The following is a 23,545-nucleotide window of genomic DNA, read 5'->3' as shown; positions in this document are numbered from 1 at the left end:
TCACAGGCTGAATAATATGCAGGCTGAATGATATCTGTGTTGTAACTGCTTTCATTTACTTACATTGCCCCCAAACTGTACAAGCATGACTTGATAGTGAGCCAGCCCTTCATGGAAATTAACATGAAGGACCAACGACATCCCTAGAGTTTGTTTTTCAACTCGGTTACATGCGGCGCCCACATATGAGATAAGTGCTTGTCGAGGTTTTATGTTTCATGACCAAACAGTCGTTGTGTTTTGATCAAAACACAACGACTGTTGTGTCGAATAATAACCTTTGGAGGACTTCTTGGAATAGAATCATTTGACATTTCGCTGCAGGCGGTTTCGGAGAAAAGAACATGATTACACTCCTGTTTCTGATGACCTTGTTATGAATATTGAATTCTTCGACAGGTATTCCCTATAAACAGATAATATTAAAAGCTCGTCTGTAATAACTGCAACAGCGATGAAAGATCTCTTGAGGTGTGAGTGGATGTAAAGTGTGTTATGTCATGTGATCTGGACGTTTTTATTCCTTATATCATGCTTCTGATTTTAGTGGCACCGGGGATACATTCCAGTTGGACTAATTACTTCTCAGAATGAGACACTGCACGTTGCCAATGTTAAAACAGGAAAGTCAGCTCAACTGTTTGTTTTTTTTGTCAACGGCTGGAGTCACCACAAACAAACCCAACCACCACACCTGTCTCACGTGACCGCAGGCCCACAGGCCTATATAACGCCCCGGCCCTCAGAACGAGCAGCTTAGTGACACTTTTAACTCTCCGGATCGCAGCACGTGGAGGGACAAGACTTGAGACGATGATCGACGTTTCAAGAACGGCGGAGTTCTCCGACTGTGGCGACATGAATTCCATCACAATGTGCGCGTCGTCCGACCAGGACCTGGGCTCCGTGGCGGGGGGCAGAGGCCGGCAAAGGTCTCACTCCTACTACAGTTCGGAGGAAAGCAAGAACTACGGCGTGCAGACGCAGACAGAGGAGACCTTTCTGAGGCCTCGCTCCAGGTACGTTTTCACATGTGCTGTTTTTTTTTCTCATCATTCAACAGACACGTGTCTTACTTTTAATTGATGTGGGTTTTGGCTTTTATTGTTGTGGGAAAACACAAGAAAAAAAAAAAGGGGCTTATTACTGAGCACATAGTTAATGCTGATTCTACTGCTCTCCAGGTCCTTTTACAGCTGTGAGACCTCCGATTACGACGTGGGGAACTTCTCACGGTCCAGTCCGCTGAGGGAGAGGGCGAGCTCCCTATTCCAGTATCAAGTGAACAAAAAGGAAAAGAGAGAAGGGGATGGGCCCGGTGTTCCAGTCAGCTCTAAGAAGTCCAAGTCCAAACGAAGCAAGCATTCACAAACAAGAGAACATAATGGTACTGAAATGATGCTATTTTTCATAATCGCAGGTGTTCCTCTCCCAAAGTCTATTTGCCTAAAATAAAACTGAGTGTGTGTGCATACTTTGCTCAGGCAGTAAAGGCAATCTCAAGCCAGTGTCCATGATGACCATCTCTGAGTCGGACAACTGGGAGATTAACTCCTGCTCGGGGATGAAGTATGGGCAGTTTGTGGACTGGGAGAAGATCGACCCCGAAGCTGCGGAACGGTACCAGCAGATCCTGCAGAGTGACCACCAGCAGCTGAAAACCATGGGCCGAGAGGGATTCTGGGCCACGCCGCACACGCTGAGGGCCAAAGCTTACTACCACATCATCCACAGCATCAATTCAAGGTTAAGATTGCCTCGTTGAATTTTTATAAATGATGTCATGAAGCACACTTTTTTGCAAAGTCGGTGGGTGCTTTTTCCATCTAAATCCAAATGTAATTGATGTTAAATCTGCAGCAGGTGCATCACTCCAGACAGAAATGTCCACTATGAAGTGGCCAAGCAGCACTTTGGAGAACAGAAAATCAGCACCCATGCGGTCCCAGAGTACATGGAGGCAGGAGAAATACCCAGGTACTTTGGTGGGATAATGTTGGGTCATGTGTCATTGACATGGTGCGATATAAAAACATGGAGACTGTAGTTAAAACAAACGTATGAAGATTAAACTAGCAAGAGAACAAACCTGTAAAGTGCCCTCATCATGTTTAAAGTTACTGCAAGGCACTCAGATTAAATCATGCAGGTTCACCAGGAACTCCTTCAGCTCAGATACCTTCGGGGTCTCCAGGCAGCGACCAGCCCGCCACAGACAGACCCGGATCTGGCTTCGCCTTCGACCTGCAATCGGGTGCTCCGGTGGGAGGAGGAGAGCTCACCGCCCCGGCGGGAGCGTCTCCTCCTCCTCCAGGAGCAGAGCTTCTCCTCTCTGCTCCTCCGGTCCCCGCATGGGAGCCGACGCCGACACCACGCTGCTGGAGACCCAGGCCGTATTGCTGGGCCCGCTGGAGGGAAGAGAGGCACGGGAGAACCAGAACCAGAACTGAGCTTTGGTCAAAACCTGCTGCAGTGAAATTAGTTGTATTGGTTTTCTAAAGGGACTCGGTAACACTACCACTTTCATCCACGCAGACCGCCAAAATCAACACAAAATGGAAGTTCATTGTAGTAGCTTTAAACATCTCAGTTAATTTTGAGTGACCTTTGTTGGATTTAAAAAGAAAAAAAAGATCTGATGCGAGATGTTATGCTTTAAATGTTGAATTATCATGAGTGCTTTTAAATGAAAGTCTCCCCAAGTGAATCGTCTTCTCCGTCCTCTCTTATCCAGATACTGTCTCAACAAAGCAGGCCTGAACTCCGTGAAAAAGATCCTCATTTGCCTCGGCAAATGCTTCCCGGACATGAACTTCTGCCCCATCCTGCCCGAACTGGTCTCCCTCCTCCTCCACTTCAGCGAGGACGAGGCCGAGTGTTTCCACAGCGTGTCCCGGCTCATCTGCTACGACGACCCCAACAAGCGCTACATCGACCAGACCTTCCTCACCTACCGCGCCTCCTGCATGACCTTCGGGGACCTCGCCAACAGGTGCTGCAGGGGCATCCGCAAGCTGATCGCCAGCTCTCACCAGAACCTCTTTGAGTTCTACTCCGACTGGATCATGTGGATATTCGCCGACCTTCCCTTCACATACGCCATCAGAGTGCTGGATGTCTACATCTTGGAGGGCTACAAGGTCCTCTACAGGTTTGTTGCTGCCTCACGCGGAAACAAAAATCTGAGTGTGTGGTTTCTCACGGCATGGCCGTTACTTCCGGAGAGACACCGTAACCGTGTCGTTTCTTGCGTAGGGTGGCGCTGGCTTTGCTCAGCCTCTACAAGGTATCCGTGTCATCCAGAGTGGCGGACGTGGAGGACTTCCGTACAGACATGAAGAGGTTCGTGCAGAGCGTGGCTCGCCACTGCACGGCTGAGAATCTTCTGGAGAGGGCCTTCATGATCCCGATGGCCACGCGGAGGGAGCTCAACCTCCTGTTCAACGCCAACAAGGACGCCCTCATGCAAAAAGGTGTCGGCACGCACCAGAAGAGGTGGGTCAGCGCAGAAGTTTGGTATAGAACAGTCCGTGAGAGGCTTATTTGTCGGCAGAAATAACAGGAAAGGGATCTGCTTATAATAAGTATAAGGACTTTTCATGATGGGTAATTGCTGAAAAACAAAAGCTCACATTCATCTTATTTCAATTTCCTAAAGGCAGTCGGTCGAGACGGTGAGCTTCAGCAACTTCGCCTCCAGTGTCGTGACTGGGACCGAGATGAGAGTCGTCTGGGCCTGGATACCTGAGCGCTTCTCCCTTTTCAGCCCCATCCGGCTGTTTAGCACGGCGGAACACGGAAGAAGCCTCGCTTCGTAAGCCACCTTCGTTTGACACGCCATCGAGAAAAAACATCTCATTCTGACTCCTCATACTTGCACTATTAAAGGGACAGTTCACCCCAAAATCGAAAGTATATATCTTTCCTCTCACCTGTAGTAGTATTTATCAGTCCAGATTGTTTTGGTGTGAGTTGCCTAGTTTTGGAGATATCGGCGTTGAATATGTGTTTTTTGACTCTGGGGTGAACTGTCCCTTTAAATGAGGGCAGGGCATCGTGGATCAATAACTGCTGAACACCATGTGCCAGCAGTGAAAAGCAGATTCTCAGGTCTAGTTAACAGAACGGTGCCGCGTGTTTTCACTATCAACATGTTTGCTTTGAGTGTAAAAGTCAAGCCACTCACACACAGTTCAGCTCACGCTGTTTACCAAAAAATACCTTGAGTTGAAATAACTAGTTCTGATCAGTCTGTTAAAAAGTATAAGGACATGGATATTAAAAACAACAATAAATCCTGTGTTTTCTCTCTCTCATGTAGATTCTATTCACATGTGGAGGGACACGAACCAGCGGTCTTGATTATCAAAACTATGTGTGAAGAGGTAACATTGGAAAATGAATATTGGAATATTTAGCTGTATATGCTTTTCTTTTTTATTTAATAGATTTGAACCCAATGTCTACTGATCATAATTATGGAATACATTTTGTGCTGAAATAATTCTCATTTCTCAGGTCTTTGGTGCCTTCCTGTCAACAGATGTGATAGAAAGGAAAAAGCACGACTCTGAGGGACTCGCGTATTTTGGAACCGGGGAATGTTTTGTTTTTACGGTGAGACATATTCCTGCTTTCTTCTTCTTCTTCTTCTTCTTCAGTTCAACTCGTCACATCACAGGGTTTGCTGCGACATGCTTCAAGTCGGTCACCTTTCTTTATTATCCTTCAATAAATAAAGTGTGCTCACTCCCTCAGCTGCGTCCCAACATGGAGCGCTACCAGCAGGCTATGGTCAACATAATGACCAGAGCAGCTTCCCCTCAGCAGGCTCGAGACGGCAGCTTGGCCTCCTCTCCGGTGTCCAACGGTGGCTGCTCCCCCATCGCCACCCCGACTCTGACCTGTCCCGCCGGAACCCCCCAGGACCCCAGCTACCTGACGATCCCCTTCACCGCCCCATCAGAGGAGCCCACGACGGCCAAAGAGCCGAGGAGACCCAAGGAACAGGAAGCCTCCATGTTCATCGCAGGCAGTGACAGTCAGCTCATAATCGGTACGCCAGTGGAACATATTGTTAGGTCTTGAACATATTGTTAGGTCTCATTTATTCGTTATAAAAAGTTCTAGTTAACAGTGTGTGTATGCGGTGCTGATGTCTGTGCTTTCTTAGGTGGTGATGGAGGCCACGCACTCTGCCTACAGGAAGACCTAGAGGGGGGGCTCTCAGAGCCTTGTGACACATTCAAGAGCAACCAACTCTGCAAGGGACATTTCAAGATCCAGGCCCTGGAAGTGTGGGGCATCCAGAACTCTATTTCCTTTTCTCACAGCTTTCCCTCTCAGTAGACTAACGGGCAGAGAGAGAGAGAAGCCGTGAAACTTTGCATCTTTGTCGTTTAAACACATTTTTTTTTCCACAATGCTGTTTCATTGGACTTGATTTTTATTTAAATTTTCAGATATTTATTTTGTGAAATGCAGATGTGTGCACATGACATATTGCAAAGCAATTGAGGGACATTTTACTTGACTTTGATGTCCACATGTCAAGTCAAGTTTATTTGTAGAGCCTTATATTGCACATTTCGTCGCACATTTCGTCTCACGGTTCTACACAAGCCCACATAAACAATGGTTCCTCTCACAGAGAAGCTCTCTTAAAACATAAGGAAAATCTCCACACGAAAAAACAACAACTTCTCATCTTATCACAGAGGGAAGGGTTGAGACGCGCCAGCTAGAGCTATTGCATGCAACAACATCTGCTGTAATGAATCCTATCTGTTGCACAAAAAAAGAGAGTACTTTACCCGGATGCATATAATTCCACATGTTTTTGTATTTTGCAGTTTATTTGCATTTGATACGCAATTTAACTTCATGCTCTTTTTCACATGTTGTGATCAGTGGCTCGTGTTTTCCCTATGTCTAATGACTTATTCTGATATAGACCTGTTGTGAACATTATATATTTTTTTACTGTGTAATACTGAAAAAAAAAAATATTTTTACTTTCTGTTTAACCTTTCTAAGTTCTGAGTTGTTAACATATGGAGGCTATTACTAATAAGGGGTGTAGGCCTGTGACGCGTGTATATGAGGGCATGTCTGTTTATTTGCTGTTAAAATGAAGTGAAGGGTTTTGATATCCTTTATGCACACCTTGTTTATGAGACATGTGCTGCGTTCTAGTGCTTGTGAAACTATTGTAAGTGGTAAGGATGCATCTGAAGCTGATCTGAAAGTGTGAAAATGTATTCTTGTTTGTTTGTTTGGTTGCTCGATTGTTTGTTTTTGTGATAAAAGACAAAAACACATTTTTCTTTAAAATAAAACGTTAAGCTGTACATATTGTGTACTATTGTCTCATCATTCAGATACCACAGCACAATGCAGGTCGCCTACGCGGCGCATGAGCAGTACAATACAATATTAATCGACAACAACCATTTAACTTCCGAATTTACGTGTGGCATATGAGGGTATCGTGTAAGGATCGGACAACGGGCATCAACACTTCTATGCTACAACTTGTTCGGCAAACTGCAGCGATTAGACTGCGGTCAAGACAGAAGACACGGAAATTGTAGTGCACCTATATACTGACATTCATGGTAAAACCGTTCAAACGGGAGTGAGCGAGGGACTTTGCAAAGTTAGCGGAGGATCCACGTTAGACTATTTCCGGTTTTCCAAATAAGATGTCAACAAAGCGAAGCTATTATTCCTTTGATTATCTTTCAGCAACCCTCAAATCAAAGAATAAATACACACACAATTTAGTTGTATTTTTCATTTAACTCACAAGATACAGGTAACATGTTTTATACTTAATGTGAATGTAATTAAATTAATATTATTTCCGTATATGCAGTTTGTATACGCTTTGTTGACATATTTTGAAAACCGGAAGTTATCTCACGTCGATCCCTCCGCTAACTTCGACCAGTCCCTCGCTCGCTCCCGATCTGGGCCGTTTGAAGGAGTTTACCACGAATGTCAGTATATAGGTGCACTAAAATTTCAGTGACGGCTGAATTGACCACGGAGATCCGAGTTGTTTGCTAGCCAGACCGCAGGAGCGAAGTAGTTATCGTGAAATGTCAAGAAGGTTCAATTTAAAACGCTGCAGAGAAAAGATGTGACTGACCTTCGGTTTTAAGGATTATGAAAGAGGTGGGACTCAATATTTTATGCCCTGCTCGACCGTGTACGCCTTTGCTATGCTAGCCAACGTTAGCTTCGTTGCCAACGTTAGCTTCTGCTAAGTTAGCTGATAGCTAACGTTGTGTGACTTGTTGTGTGCATGTGTGTCCCAGATAAATAATCATCCAAACTCTTTTTTACAGCCACTAAAGCAACACAATAGTTTGCGCTTAACCAGTGCGCTAACACAACAGTCGGGGGGGGGGCTCTCTGTAAAGACACGAGGTCATGCTAAACGCAATACAAAAACATGTTTACTGCATTTTCACACATCCATCATATCCAGATGTGTTTTTTTCTGAATCAACACTGTTTACTGTCCAATTTGAGGCGCATTCTGTAACGCTCTCTCGCGTGTCGTCCAATCCATTTTGTAATTGCAGCGTGATCCCTCAAAAGTCACAATTGTGAACAGCTAAGTCACATAGCTAGTCGGTAGATTAATGGTATATAAATATAGTCTATCTCGTCAGGCGATGGTGCAATAAAAACAGCCAACAATGGGCCTTTGTGATATCTTAACCCTGCTTCAGAGATGATGGGGTAAAGAAGGAGAAGCGTCTCTCAACACCTGGTGTAATCTTCGAGTGGTTTATCATAAGTAACATTAACACGCCATACGAGACAACAGCTGGATTGTTCTGCTTCACGTTCTCCTCTGTGGGGGTCCTCATCACCCAGCATACCACATTCATTTCTGGTTGTCAGCTAGCAGAGCTACATATCAATGGTAGTAAACCACCACCTGACCCAAACAGCTGAACCCTGCCATGCCAGGACCTTGTTGAAATAGCCATTGCTGAATTACCAAATTAGGTGTGCGGTCATTTAGAAAATATCACTATTGCATAGTCCCCCTCATAGAGCACTGACAAGTTGATTTTATTCATAATGCATTTTATAAATACAAAATAAACATATCTAAGGGATTTGCATTCAAATTATATTGTATGTTTGAGTGTGTTTACATGAGAAAAATAAGTGCTATTTGACGATATATCATTACAACATGTTTAAATCAGTTTCATCCTCAACAATCCAGTGACGCTCAGCTATGTTATACAGATCTTGAAAGTCCAACACTGAATCCCTGCTCTACCATACTGATGTCAGTTTCCAATTCCTCTGTTTGTGTCTGTTTTTGCGTCTGTGCATGTGAACAGGCTGCAGTCATGGGCCCGGGTGCCGCGTCTGTCGTTAAAACAGAATCTTCAGAGGAAAGTAAGCGTCGATGCTTCCTTGTGTTTTCATCATTTTTCTTTGGGTCCTTTGGGTAATATTAGTCGGTAATTCTTTGATGTGACTGTTCCTCAGGTCCCGGAGGAGTCTACATAAAGGAGATCTCAGAATCGGATTCCAATGACGACTCAACCGCCGCCGAGCCCGAGAGACGGCCACAGAGCAGCGCATCAGACAAGAGCTACCCTTGCTCTGTCTGCGGCAAGGCGTTCGACAGACCGTCAAAGCTGGAGAGGCATAGGCCTGTGCACACGAGGAAGCCCAAAACTCTTCATCAGTGTCAGCACTGCGAGAAGAGTTTCACGCAACAAGAGAAGCTGATCCGACACCAGAACTGCCACAGCAGGACTAACCAGCACCCCTGTCCCGACTGCGGGAAGGTGTTCAACAGGCCGTCGAAGCTCGAGAGGCACAAGCGCACCCACTCGAAGAAACCCAAGGTGCCCCATCAGTGCTCGTTCTGCATGAAGACGTTCAGCAAACTTAACAAGCTCGTCCGTCACAAGCGGATGCACACCGGGGAGAAGCCTTTCACCTGCTCCGTCTGCGGGAAAGGGTTCTCCGAGTCGGGCCACTGCAAAGCGCACGAGAAGACGCACGAGGAGCAGCCGGAGAAAGCTCACTGCTGCGCCGACTGCGGGATGTGCTTCTTCAAGGCCTCGGAGCTCCGTCGGCACTTCCGCTCCCACACGGGAGAGAAACCTTTCCGGTGCACCCTGTGCGAGAGCCGCTTCTCCCGCTCCGAAGGACTCAAAAGGCACATGAGGAGCCACACGGGGGAGAGACCATACAAATGCGTCATCTGCGCCAAGGGGTTTTATTCCCGCCAGGATTTGAATATTCACGGGTTGACCCACTCGGGAGAGAAGCCGCACCTTTGCCCCGTGTGCGGCAAGGGCTTCTCGCAGCTGGGCAACATGAAAGAACACGAGCAAAATGTTCACATTAAGTCCGAGAAGTACATTTGCAACGAATGCGGGGCGACCTTCACGCGGTACAAGTCGCTGACGAAACACCAGAGGACGCACACGGGAGAAAGGCCGTACCTGTGCCTCACCTGCGGTCGCAGGTTTTCATGGAGCCATTCGCTCAGCAGACACCGGAGGACGCACACACACAGACAGATGTCTATGGACGCATCGAAAGGCAGATTAAGTTTTGAAGGACCCTCGGAGAATCCTAGCAGTTGAAAAATAGAAGCGAGGACATTTTCATCGCCAAGCTATCTTCCTGGAGCCTCAGTCGAGATAACACGTGGTGTTCTGTCGTGCATTGAGAACTCATTTTCAAGCTTTGTGACTATTCACCACGCCGATTGCCTTATTTTGCCACAAAATATCAGTTAGATCAGTGTTTTTCAACCTTTTCTGAGCCGCGGCACATTTTTTACATTAAAAAGATCCCGCGGCACACCAACAACCAAAAACGTTACAAAATGACACCTTTTACAATAATACAGCAGATGTGCAGGGGTGTGAAACTCAATCCCAGGGAGGGACAAAATAAAAAAATTGGGACTACGTTGAGGACCATTTAATAAACAGGATAGAAGGCATATTGGACAAAGTGCAAAAAGAATACATGTTTAGGTTGGCTACATTATTTTATGCATATGTGCCAGAGCCAGATGTTTGGCATCTTTTTTTGGCTGCCAGTTCATTAATATCTGGGGTTAGGTTCTGTGGAAACCCTCACGATGGAGTGAAGGTGTGCATCAGTGAGACGACTCCTGTGTGGGTTTGTGTTCCTCTTCATCACAGAGAACAGCTGCTCACACAGGTATGTGCTCCCAAACATGCAGAGCATTTGAGCAGCATGTAGGCGGAGTTAAGGCATCGTTTCGGGGGTGAAGCTTGGAAACTGTGCAGCGCCCTCAGAGTCATACTTTGCCTTGAATGTCATTACACTGGAGGTCTATCAGCTCCACAGGTGCTCTTTCCACGTCAACTGCAAACGGATTGCTGAGCAGTTCAAATTTAAATTTCTGAGCTGCAAAGTCGGCAAATCGCCGAGTGATCTCTGTGCCAAGTGCGCCCAGTTTATCAGCAAAATGCGCAGTCGGGAACACAGCAGTGGAGACTTATACTGCCTCACACATGTCTGTGATCATACTGTGATCCACTGGCATGGAAGAGTATTTATTACTTAGCCAGCCACTATATTGCAGCTCAGACGCTCAACAATGGCAAAGTATTTGCAACAACTAAATAATATTTTTTTGGACTCATTAAGTGAAATTGGACATTTTCCCACGGCACACCTGACGATCTCTCACGGCACACTGGTTGAAAATCACTGAGTTAGATGCTCTCAGTACAGGCCTCCAGATTAGATTTTTGTGTTCTATTAATTGGGTGAAGACCGATCATGTGGCTATTTATGTACACTGCTGTATGTGGTGAAGCTCTGTTTACATCTTCCTTTATGACAGATGTCCTTGCCTTCAGCTAGTGTGGAAGAATTCCAAACCAAAAGATGTGTCACAACCAAAGTAGAGTTGCCCTGACTCCAAGACCTGAACTCGTATTTGACATGCAGCCAAACTGATGCTAGAAACCATGCCGGCGACGTCTCTGCACCTGTGTGATTGATGGAGATGTCGGACTGAAGTCTTGACTAAATCTGAGTAAATGTCTGCTTCCCAATTGTGTTTAACTCCAACTGATGTTATCTGCTACCTCGTGTAAACAGTGAAGCCACACACACTCATTAACATTAACCAAGACGTGTGTGTTGTTCAGTCCATGCCAGTAGCTCAGTGATTTTCCAAAAAATGTATTCTTTTTTAAATTGTTTTGAATATTACAATAACACTTGAATGCCAAAAACAAAACTTTATTTGTCAAAATCTTTTTTTAAATGTTTGTTTATTTTTTTTAATTAAACCTTCTCATAACAGCAACAGTTTACCTCTGGTATGAGCTGTGTGAAATGAAAATGAATATAAAACTTTTTGCACAGTTGGACTTATATCACACATATGATCTAAAATGTACTTTGAGTTGTGCTGATAACGATGTGAATTCACCTTTGAGCAACATAAGTTAAACAAAAGCTATTTTATAGAAAATATAGTCACCAATAAACTGTCTTCATAAATAATTTTTGTGTATGGCGTTTGTTGTGGTGTACCAAACTATTCTGCTGCATGTTGCTGTGATGCCTATCGCGAAAACCACCGTTGCCTTTAAGGTGGTTAGTGTAATGTCGGTTCCCAGAACATATAGTTGATCAGTCTCTTCCTTTGACAAAGACACAATAGAAATATGGCATGTAGTAGAAACATATTTCTATTTTCCCTGTAGATTTGTCCCTTAACATCACTAACCAGGGATTAAATGAAAAAAAAAAACAGTGGTGTACATATTTATCTTAATTTGTGTACGTTCACCCATTTCAAGGTAATTTATAACATTTCCGAGGACACGTGAAGGCAACGAGGACCCACCAATGACAGTGGCCAATAGAATCCCAGCTGTTGCTAGGTAACGTTTGTTTGATGTAGCTCACGTTGGAGAGCTTTCAGGCTGGTTTGAGAAAAGAGTGGTAGGTTAGTTAGTTATTTTTTAAGCGACTTTCTTGATGTTAGTAACGTTTGGGCGTATCTCAACATTTTACAGCATAATATATTGTTTCAGCCATGGCTCTTGCAACGCAGGGCGTGCCTCAACTTGAACTAGAGGCTGTTATTGGGTTTAATGGTAAGTTTTCCTGCAAACGTTAGTTACGCATCTAACGTAGCTAACGTTAACCTAGCTAACTAGCCGTTTACTAGCTAACTGACCTAACGTCAAAACCATGGTTAACAATTCAAACCCTAAGGAACGCAACTTGCTTAATTTATTAGCATGCTAATCTGTGAACATGAAAACGTTTCAACAATCTTTGACGTTTTTAAGTTAATACCAGCTAAATTGTGTAATGTACTTTAAGTTGACGCTAAATGATAAAGTGTTTTGCTAATTATCTTAAGCTAACTATATAAATAATATGTAACAGTTACTTGGTTGGATTCAAACAGGAAAACGTTGCACATTCTCATTGCTGTCTGCTCATCTACTTTTTTAAATAAACAATAGACCATCCATCACGATTGCAAACTTTTTTCCCCCCTGTGCGTTTACCCGTCTTATCTCACGTGACCGGTATGCTAACGTTTACATTCATGTCTCATCAGGGCACGTGTTTTCTGGTCTGAGAGTCCATCCGGACCGAGAGCACCTGGTCTACCCTCTGGGATGCTCAGTCATTCTTCAGAGGATCGAAGATGGCAAGCAGGAGTTCCTGCATGGACACACGCACAATGTAACCTGTATTTCAGTGTCCACAAGTGGATCGTATATCGCCTCTGGACAGGTCACCTTCATGGGCTCTGATGTAGGCGTAGTAGTTATGCATTATAATTTCTAAAATCTCTCATATGGTTGACTCAACTTAATCCCCACCACCAGTTCTTACCACATATATATATATATATATATTTAAATATCATATATGTATGCATTTTGTTTTTCCTAGGCTGCGGTTATCATCTGGGACTATGCACAGCGGACAATCTATGCCCAGCTGCTGGACCACAAGGTAAAGGTAGAAGCACTGGCCTTCTCTCCCAACGAGAAGTACCTGGTGTCCCTCGGAGGTCAGGACGATAGCAGGTAAACATCAAGTTTGGGTGATTGCCTTCCAGAGTGAGCTGTGCTCCCTCCCAAATAACCAGGTTGCGTCACACAGGAATGAGGAATAGAGGCACGCGGCCAGCCGAAAAAGCAGGATAGTAGTTTCCAAAAGTAGTGAAACGCTCTGCAACCTGATCATAACAACAAGATTTCAATGGCAATGTCTTTATGAGAGTAAACACAATCCAATTATTATTAGTTCAAATGTATTTATTTAGTGTTTTCTGTGTGTCCTCAGGATAGTGGTATGGAATATTGAGACCAAGCAGTCCATCTGTGGGAGCCTGGCTTCACCGCGCAGCGCCGGTAACTGCCTCACTGTGCAGTTCTCAAACACAGACGACAATGTCTTTGTTTCTGCCGGGAGGTGAGTGAGTGCAGTCTGCTGGCATTCTGTCAACCAACCAGTAACATTCTTGTTATTCTTTATTCTGTATGTTAATATCCTTGGTGGTGGTGGTGTTGTTTTTTTGGTCAGTGGAACCTTGCGAGTCTGGGAGCTGGACCTCCCCAACAGGAAGATCAGGCCCACGGAGTGTCAGACAGGCAAGCTGAAGAGGACTGTCAAATGTATACAGGTACGAGGTCGTGAGAGTCTTCAGTTCACATCGGTTTGTTCCCCCCAGCTTATTTAACTAGCCCGCCATTTAGCTTTGCAAAATGTCTATTGCCGGAAGTCACTAAATGATTGGTGGAGGAGTTGCAGTAGATGCATCTGGGGAGATAACTAACGATCTATAAACATGGCGAGCAATTCAATGTAATATTATTCTGTGATTTTTCTTGTTTTGGTCATATTGACGTGTTTGTAATATTACCCCAGATCTCAGAGGACGATCAGTTCATTTTCTGTGGCACCACCAGTGGAGACATACTGAAAATCAACCTGAAGACGGGGCTTCTGAGCGACTCTGGTCCAGCTAAAGACAAATACAGCATGGTAGGTCGGCGAGTCCAACTAAAACGTGCCAGGTCTCCATATATATTTTTATATATAGTTCAGCTAGTGTCAAGGAAACTAGGAATTTGACTATATCTTAAATCTCAGTGCTCGTGGCTTCTCTGCGCAGGGTGTCAATGTCCTAAGGATTCTGAAGCATGGGGACCTGCTCGTGGGCTCTGGATCCGGCACCTTGACTCTCTGTTCCAGGACTAACTTCAAAACTCTTAAGTGAGTCCAACAACTGTGTCATTTGAATCATCCCCATTTAAGAGATACTTACATTTGTTCATGGTGTCTGTATCTTGTACATTAGAATAAATATCTAGGGTACCTCTGAGTTTATTTTACAGTGCTCATTATCAGCTCCTTCTCCCCCCCCCCCCCCCTCTCTTCTCCCACATTAGGAAAGTCCAGCTGGAGAATGGTGTGACCTCCATCGCTATGAGAGGAGAGGGCCAGCAGTTCTTCGTTGGGACGGAAGCGGCTCAGATGTACCGCTGCGGCTATGACGACCTCAAAGAGGAACTCATTTCCACCAGCCACAACAGCGCTATCAAGGACGTCGTCATAGTTTAGTGAGTGGCACATTAGACAATTTCAGGGAGGAAGTAAAATCGGCAAAAAAGCCTTTTTACAGCTTTTGAAATTGGCTGTGTCTCTTTTGGGCAAAAGGGCTTAAACCCCATTACTGTAATCTCTCACAATGCATGACTTCAGTACCGCTTTGTGCTCACCAGAGGGCGACATAGGCTTGCCTCATCCATGTCAGTTTTAAGATTACACAGTTTAGGGTTTTAGTAGCATTGTATACCGATATATTGTATGGATACTGGGTTAATACCACGATACCATATGCCTTTAACTCAATAAGCAGCCGTTCTCTCTTTATTTGTATGTTGTTTTTTTTAGTGGAACATCTGAATTGTTTGCAACCTGCTCCGAGGAGGACATCAGGTTGTGGCACATAAACATGTCCAAAGAGCTGCTGCGGATCACCGTGCCCAACATGACCTGCAACTCCCTGGACATCATGGTTGACGGACACAGCATCATCAGTGGTGGGAACCCGGGAGAGAAATACCTGCAAACAAGTCACCACAAAGAATGACTGATGATGACTGACTGTTTTTTTTTTACTCTCTTCCAGCATGGAACGATGGTAAGATCCGCGTGTTTGGGCCGGAAAGTGGCTTACTCATGCACATCATTCACGATGCGCACAGGATGGGCGTGAAAGCCATCGCTGGCACCAGGGACAGCAAGAGGATCGTCAGCGGAGGGGGAGACGGACAGGTCAGTAGGCATCGTTCACAAAACAGATCGCAATGTTCCGTGTTCTCACCGAATGGAAACGCACTGAAATTAGTTTTTTCTTTGAAAATGTGAAGCTGTGAATTATTGAATTGAAGTTAAAATGCTCTCACGGACAAATGGTCACATGAATCCATTATGCATCCATAGTTGGCATTGAAACAAAGTGGAAAGAGTCTTTTAAATGAAGTGCCATATCTGACGACTGGTAAATGAGTCGGGGCTCACCTGTTGTAGGTCTGTGTTTGGGAGCTGCAGCCGCACGGCCATCGGCTGCTGGAGGCCATGAAGAAGCACAGAGCCGCCATCACTTGTATCAAGATCAAGAGTGACAGCAAAGAGTGTGTCACTGCCAGCGCTGATGGTACCTGGATCATCTGGGACATAGTGTGAGTAGCCCCTCTGTGTCCCCAAACACACACACACACACACACACACACACACACACACATTTCACATGTACATCCTCTTCAAACCTTTTTTTTCTTGTATAGTCAGTGCATAAAATACATAGTACTTGGTAGTACTATGTAATAACATAGACAGCAAAGCCGCTTGAGTAAGTCGAATTTGTAATGAATTAATTCTCAATTTTGATTCGATTTTTTCTGAAACTCAACTATTTTGCTCAGTTGAGTTGAGTTGAAAAAATGGGTGGAAAGAAAGACTTATTACTGGATGAGTTAATCCCATTACCCAGCAAAAAGAACGAATAATACCATACATAATAGCTAAAGACATACACAGCCACCAGAGAGACAATTACAGAAAATAGAGTGTGCTGCTTTCAGGTCTGCGTTGAAATAAGAGTAAAATTCAGAAGCACTTCATCGGCGTCTGGCTGGTACAAAGGGAATGAAAAGAAGTCCAGTGCATTCTTTATTAAGAAATCTTAAAATCTTTTAATCTGCGGGGCTTCTTTTGTGAGGAGAATAAAACCTTTTAAAAGTCGTCGTGTTCTTTCACTGAACAAGTCTGTGGATTGAAGGCTTCCACACTGTATGCATCCACAGTGGCATAGATGTTTCTTCTTTTGTATGATTACTAACAAGCTGTTGTTGAAAAAGAATATCAGTCAGACAAGAGCCTTTAGCCTTAATTAATCCAGATTGGCACCTTGTCCAGCTAGATACATCTGTCCACAGAGGAAGTTGCTCATGCATGTTTTATTTGAATGCACAATTCATCTTTTTATTGTATAATCATACAGATCAGCTTGTGTTTATTTTGTTTGCATGGGAAAGAAAACATGTTTGGTTATATTAAAGGTGCTAAATTCCAAATTCAGAGGGACTGACTCTACGTAACTCTCAACATGGCGGCGGCTGAGCCGGCGGCTAGCAGCTAAAGGTGCAAACAGCACGAACAGTGCAAACAGCACGAACAGTGCAAACAACGTTAACAGTGCTGATGGAGCTAACAGTGCTGATAGAGCTAACAGTGCTGAGAGAGCTAACAGTGCTGATGGAGCTAACAGTGCTGAGAGAGCTAACAGTGCTGATAGAGCGAACATTGCGGATATAGCTAACAGTGCTGAGAGAGCTAACAGTGCTGATAGAGCTAACAGTGCTGAGAGAGCTAACAGTGCTGAGAGAGCGAACATTGCGGATATAGCTAACAGTGCTGAGAGAGCTAACAGTGCTGATAGAGCTAACAGTGCTGAGAGAGCTAACAGTGCTGATAGAGCTAACAGTGCTGAGAGAGCTAACAGTGCTGAGAGAGCTAACAGTGCTGATAGAGCTAACAGTGCTGAGAGAGCTAACAGTGCTGAGAGAGCTAACAGTGCTGATGGAGCTAACAGTGCTGAGAGAGCTAACAGTGCTGATAGAGGTAACAGTGCTGATGGAGCTAACAGTGCTGAGAGAGCTAACAGTGCTGATAGAGGTAACAGTGCTGATGGAGCTAACAGTGCTGAGAGAGCTAACAGTGCTGATAGAGGTAACAGTGCTGATGGAGCTAACAGTGCTGAGAGAGCTAACAGTGCTGATAGAGGTAACAGTGCTGATGGAGCTAACAGTGTTTACCTGAGGAGGAACCAGAGTTTGGGTGCGATGTTTTCCACGACGACACCGTGGTTCGTGATGAGCTACACACACAGCCGGACAGGCTACGTAAACAAACCACAGAGACTCTCGTATTACAGCACGCACAGAGGGAGAATGACTTCATTCTCTGCTCAGGTAGACATTACTACACCGTGTCTTTACAGAGCAAATAGTTCTTTGCTGCTGTACCAGTGCTCTGTATTTGAAATTTAGCGCCTTAAAACTGCACTTGGCAGCTCATGATGTGATCACTACTGCTGCACTGGTGAAAGTCAGTCAGCCTTCTCTCTCCTATCGTTTTCTTTTTTTTTTTCTTTCAACTTCTGCACCATCGTCTGCATTTCCTGCTGTAGGCGGTTTGTGAGTCTTCAGATGGGGATTAACAACACACATTTCCGGACGGTGTGCTACCACCCAGAGGAATACCAGATCATCACCAGTGGGACTGACAGGAAGGTGCGTTTTGGGACCGTCAGTGGTGGAAGAAGTATCCAGACCCTTTACTCAAGTAAAAGTACTAATATCACACTAGGAAAATGAGTATTATCTGCTAAGTTTACTTTTAAATAGTTTATTTAGTTTAAGAAGAGGGAGAATTTTCTCAACCTATAAAGTTGAGTTGAGTAGAAGTATAAAGTTGCATAAAGTGGAAATACTCAACTCAAAACTCAACAAGTACCTCTAATTTCAAGTTCAGCACTTGAGTTAATGTCCAGGATGCATTTTAAGGCAATTCCAGTAGGCATTTAAACAATATATGTATTATTATTTACTTAAATTATATCCCAACCAGTACAGCACATCCCATTACTGATGTCCGGTCACGTATCTTTAAGATAAGACTTGTTTTGGGTGTTTTTTATTGCACTGGTATGTAAGAATTCCCTGGGACGCAACTCAGCATGCACGCCTCACAGGGAGAAAGAAACGGAAAAAACATAATGATTGAGAATCCCTCAGGGTGGAAAGAGACTGGCACTCACATAATGTAGATGTCTCATTGTGCTGTTATTGTTATTATAATCTCCACTCAGTGCGCATGAGAGAAAAAGGCCGTCTGCTCTGGTAAGATCAGCATAGAGAGGACTTGCACAGTCACACACACGCGCTCGCATGTCCACCGATTAGTCTGAAAAGATTGTAATTAGTTTCTCAGCTGAACATAATTAAGCCGTTGCGTTGGCTGCTAGTCGCAGAGACAGAGACGCTCAGCCCTTCGAGTCTGTTATTTTGCGAGTCATGTTGATTCACTCGTCACCGCTCATTTACACCAGGTCAGAAGTTCACGGCGGCAGGAAGGAACGCTTGTTTCCTTGATTGTGCGCTTCATCCGCACCCCTTGAACCCTCGTCGACAAGTTATGCTGATTAACGCAGCGCTGGGGATGTGCTGAGTGAGCAGAGAGAGAGATTCAGGGGAAAGGGGAGGGAGAAGGGAGACACTGAGGGAGGGAAGCGCTGTGGCGTCCGTGGCTTCCTGCGGATGTGCCCAAGTGCCAGCCAGATCCACCATCTGCTCATCCCAAAACACAGGCGCTCTGTCTGGGGGAGCTAATTCTCTCTCTCTCTCTCTCTCTCTCTCTCTCTCACCCTCCATCATGTCCCAGCATGCCTCGATGGGTAAAATCACAGAGAGGAAACCAATAAAAGTGAAGAAAAAGGTGTGAAGAGAAAGACAGTAGCCAAGAGAAAAAATAGAAAAACAAGGCGTGTGGAGGGTCAGGGAGAGATCGTGTTGATGACGATGCATGTTTTGATGCTGCATTCAGTGGAGACAATATGGTGGACGGGAACGATAGTTGAAAGCGGTCTTATTGTGTTCTGTCCAGTTATTTGTTGCCGTGTAATGGGAGGATGCAGCCTTGATGCCTCACATAATTTAAATGCAATAGTACCTTTGCAGCACAATATGAGCCGGGAACGTTCGGTTACATGGTATGCACCTTTAAGGGGAGACACTAAAATACATTAAAACAGTTTAATTAAACATATATCACCATTGAACTTCCCTTACATTAAGATCATTATTTTTTTATATTACAAGTTTTCTAAAATTGATGGCTGAATATGCAAATAAGGCATTAGCTTATCAAATATGTATATACATTTTTTTTTTAGAAAATGACCTTTATAGATGTGTATTGTAAAATGACAGACATTTTAAAGTCAGTACAGGTGAATGGGGTAGATATATTGAATAACAGAATGTTATGTTTGAATATGCAAATTAGGTAGTATCTAATTCTAACTTCTGGTGAATTTAGGAGAACTCTACAGACACAAATAGACAAAAGTTTAGTGAAATAAAGAGCCTACAGGCTCTTTCCTGGTTACAAGGTGAGCATTACCAAACAAACAGGCCAGACTGGCCCCTGCTTGCGGCACTTGATTAATTTCCTGGCGGCCCGTGTTGTGGCTATGAGCACGTTTCCCAGGCTGAGGTGGAGGGAACACAGATGGGCCGAGACAACTCACACAGGTGGGAGTCTCTAATAAGCTGCCGAAATGAGAAAGTGACGGAGGGAGAGGTCGAGACTGTGGCAAAGGAGGAAGCAGCGGAAGATGACGCCGGGGAGAAAAAGGAGGAGTGTTAACAGAAAATCGTATGAACATGATTTTGATCCGTCATTCGTGGTATTTGGAGATGTATATTAGAAACACACACTTCAGCTGAGTGAATTTGCATATCCTGCACAGCTGCAAGCCTCGCGCTCCGCTGCGATTCTGGATTTAAATACGGAAGGATTTCATAACTTGGTATTCTGTGTTTATAATGAACCGTTTTTTCCCCCCCTCCGCTTGTGGCTGCGTTTTCCCCCTAAATTATGTTTTGCCAAATTATTTTGTAGGAATATTAATATCAGCGAGCCATTCCGTCTGCAGTGAGCCAATCTGTAGCAGAGAAAAAAACCCCGTGCTTGGCCGGCCCCCACAGAACATGTTCCCGTGGCTCGTGAGGGCAGCTTATTGCTTTGAGAATCACTCTGCAGTTCTGAAAGTATAAATAAGTCTGAGCCTTTTGTTCCTCTTTCATTCCATAATAACCAACAGCCTTTGATATGTCTGTGTGAGATTACATTTCCCCCTCCTATAATGCATTACAGGCATGCTCTTGTGCAGAGAAATGAAATCCTATCTCAGAGGCTATTCTTATAAGTGTTGGGCTTATTCTGCGCAGCTCTGTGGAACATGCACTTTTCCTTTTACACACCTGCATGTGACTTGATTTCATTTCATTTAGTCAACGATCATAGTCAAATTCTGTGTATTGTTCATTAGCAGCATTACGGCAATGATACATACAGATTCGCCTGAACTAGACCTTTAAATGTGATGCGTGGTGCTTTGAACGCTTGATTGACGTTGAGGCGCAGTCGGTTCTGCGTTTTACTAACTTTAAAACACGCGAAGGGACAGAGATCGCCACCAGACGCTCATTCGTACAGGACGAGTCAGAAGACTGATCTTAACCATCAAATCCACTTGGCCCCTCATTTACAGTACTTAACTTTTAATAATGTAATCAGCTCGGTCATATAAATAACAAGAAAGGACCCTTGTTGTCGTGCGGCACTGTGATGTTTTTTTGCCACCCGCGCTATAAATAACTTCGACTAACAATTGCCTTTTGTGAGATTTGATACTTTGACAGCTATAAAGCTCAAGGGGGGGGGGGGGGTGTAAATCTCATTTAGATCAGCACACATGGTTTCAATCGATGTGTGTGTGTGATAGATTATCACCATAGACCTACTTATTTCCACACAGAATACCAATAATAAAGCAGTACAGTTAATTCGAGGTAGTTTGAGGTCACATATTGCATCACCAAAATAGGAAATAATGATAATGTGAAGGAATAATAGCATAACTACAAAGAGATGCCGTCACCGGCATCATCTGCATCGTGAGCCTGCATCAATCTTCAGAAGCAATTACTGCTATAATTCAAACAACAGCACAGAGCTCACAAGGCGATGTGTCATTTATGATGAGGAAAAAGAGACTCCACAATGTCAGCTCACAGCACGTGCGCACTCTCCCTCCCCTCTTGGACGCGGGAGTCTCGCATAAAGAATGGGGGGGGGGGGGGGGTGAGCTAATATGTGTAATGTGTTGACTTCCCCCCTCAGGTCGTCTACAGGGACGTGTTTGACGGATCCGCCATCCGAGAACTGGAGGCGTCGCAGTCCGGGTCCATCAACGGCGTGCACGTCTCACAGGACGGCGGGCACTTTGTGACAGGTGTGGCCCAGTGCTCGTTTTACTGTTGTCGCTGTGCTCCTTCGGAAGAAATGTTCCTTTCAACGTAATTCAACCCGAGAATGAATAAGTCTACATCGGAAAATTCTGCATGAGCATGCATGGAATTTCTTCAAATTTGGCACAAAAGTCCAAGTGTGCTCAAGGATGAACTGATTTGATTTGTCCTATTCTTGTGAACGCAACATCTCAGAAACGCTTGGAGGGAATGTCTTCAAATTCTGCACAAATGTTTACTGATCAACTGATTCGATTTTATTTGGGTGGGGGGGGGGGGGTCAAAGGTCACTGTGATCTCTCTCGTCCGTCCCATTCGAGTGAACGCAATACCTCAAGAACACTGAGGGGATTTCATTGCATCTGGCACAAACGTCCACTTGGACTTAAGGGTGAACTGATTCGAATTTGGTGGTCGAAAGTCAAGTTCACCGTGACTTCACAAAACACATTTTTGGCCGTAACTCAAGAATTCATAATGCAAATTGTGACAATTCCTCACACATGTCTGTTAGGATAAAATGAAGTGATGACATTGTTGTAAACTGCAGCTTGACTGGGAGGCGGAGGCATACAACCGCGAGGTATAGTTTCAGTCGGGGTCACTTCAGTTAAAAACTGTATCATGAAATCCTTTGATTTGTTTTCGGTCGTGTCGTTATTGTGCTGCTTTCCATTTGTCTTTTTTTCACTCTCATATACAGGCGAGAGTGTTCTCATCTCTTTGCAGCCTTCGTTTTCGTCTCCTCTGACACCACAATGCACGGCTCTGCTCAAACGTCTCGTGAGGTTATTGACGTGTTTTTCACCTCTCCGTGACAGGCGGAGATGACAAGCTGGTGAAGGTGTGGGACTACATGAAAGGTGTGGTCACCCACGTAGGAGTAGCTCACAGTAGCAGCATCACCAGCATCAAGATCTGCTCCAATAGCCGCATCTTAATCAGCACCAGCGCCGACGGAGCCATCCTCCGGTGGAGGTTCCCTCACCCTTCGGCCTCTTAAATACTGCACACGGCGACTTGTAATCCACACTCATACTCAAACGTATCCGACGTTAATCTTTCCTCTTAGCAACTGTTATGAGAGTTCAACTGTATTACATATAAGTTTACACTCAGACCGAAATGAAATAAATGCAATGTGATGAAGCATTAACGACTTTGTTATGTGTCGAGAATGGATGATATAAAAAGAAGAAATGAAAAGATTACACTTCCTGAACAGTGCGGGCACTTGAGTGGTGATTCCCCACAGGAGCTGAATATAGGTGGGAATTCACAGAGCGACACTTAACACGAGTATAAAATTACACATCAAGGCACAAGAATGTATTCTTCGCACCAAAGTGTCAGCATTACACTTCTTTAGACTTCTTGAGAACAACAGAATGAATGCCGCTCTGCAGACGCCGTCTCGATGCCGATGAAACCACAATATGTAAAAACAAGGCTAATATGCATTACATTTACACAGCTATCATTCTGTTTCTGTAGAGACACTGGCTGGTATCACACAGAATTATCAACTAGATTGAGTGGGTGAATTCAAAGGTCTGGATCGAGGGCAGTAGAGACAAGGAGGAGGCCCAGACTCAGTCAGCTAATCTATCAAAAGAGGCTCCCTGAAGGATTCCGGTCAAGACAGCAGCTCTCTGACTGTCTCTGATCCAAACCCACTTTCCTCAGAATCCCCCCCCCCCAAAAGTCAAATGGCAAACCTGCAGTACAAACCAAGTCAGCAAAAAACATCCCTGGATCTGTAAAAAAGGAAAAAGGCCATCGCTGTCGTCTGCGTTCTCCACCCTGCTACTGAACAGAGGACCATTTGTGGGTCATTTTCTGTGAGCAAATATGATTACGTT

General features: G+C 44.5%; 3 protein-coding genes across 3 annotated transcripts; all 3 read left to right on the top strand.

The window, feature by feature from the left end:
• Nucleotides 1-813: 813 nt before the first annotated feature.
• Nucleotides 814-5,534, top strand: LOC142948689 (TBC1 domain family member 24-like). Its single transcript, XM_076090823.1, has 11 exons — nucleotides 814-1,019; nucleotides 1,185-1,387; nucleotides 1,485-1,746; nucleotides 1,861-1,977; nucleotides 2,735-3,151; nucleotides 3,256-3,495; nucleotides 3,659-3,814; nucleotides 4,322-4,385; nucleotides 4,519-4,617; nucleotides 4,759-5,056; nucleotides 5,174-5,534. The coding sequence occupies exons 1-11, from the start codon at nucleotides 814-816 to the stop codon at nucleotides 5,347-5,349; spliced, it is 2,238 nt and encodes a 745-aa protein (XP_075946938.1). The 3' UTR covers nucleotides 5,350-5,534.
• Nucleotides 5,535-7,024: 1,490 nt separating this feature from the next.
• LOC142948307 (uncharacterized) lies at nucleotides 7,025-11,550 on the top strand. The gene is made up of 3 exons (XM_076090258.1): nucleotides 7,025-7,179; nucleotides 8,373-8,430; nucleotides 8,524-11,550. The coding sequence occupies exons 1-3, from the start codon at nucleotides 7,171-7,173 to the stop codon at nucleotides 9,636-9,638; spliced, it is 1,182 nt and encodes a 393-aa protein (XP_075946373.1). The 5' UTR covers nucleotides 7,025-7,170; the 3' UTR covers nucleotides 9,639-11,550.
• Nucleotides 11,551-11,678: 128 nt separating this feature from the next.
• cfap52 (cilia and flagella associated protein 52) lies at nucleotides 11,679-22,824 on the top strand. The gene is made up of 14 exons (XM_076090259.1): nucleotides 11,679-12,149; nucleotides 12,626-12,825; nucleotides 12,967-13,103; nucleotides 13,363-13,491; nucleotides 13,603-13,702; nucleotides 13,948-14,064; nucleotides 14,195-14,295; nucleotides 14,472-14,642; nucleotides 14,977-15,125; nucleotides 15,215-15,360; nucleotides 15,616-15,767; nucleotides 17,777-17,879; nucleotides 21,556-21,667; nucleotides 22,505-22,824. Exons 1-14 carry the CDS (start codon nucleotides 12,089-12,091, stop codon nucleotides 22,684-22,686), a joined length of 1,860 nt encoding a protein of 619 aa, XP_075946374.1. The 5' UTR covers nucleotides 11,679-12,088; the 3' UTR covers nucleotides 22,687-22,824.
• The last annotated feature ends 721 nt before the right edge of the window (nucleotides 22,825-23,545 follow it).

The sequence above is a fragment of the Anarhichas minor genome, unplaced genomic scaffold (assembly GCF_050575085.1).
Source record: "Anarhichas minor isolate MPS153535 unplaced genomic scaffold, ASM5057508v1 ptg000012l, whole genome shotgun sequence".
NCBI classification, from domain to species: domain Eukaryota; kingdom Metazoa; phylum Chordata; class Actinopteri; order Perciformes; family Anarhichadidae; genus Anarhichas; species Anarhichas minor.
Note: the sequence above shows the minus strand (reverse complement) of the source record. Positions and strands in the feature narration are given on the sequence as shown.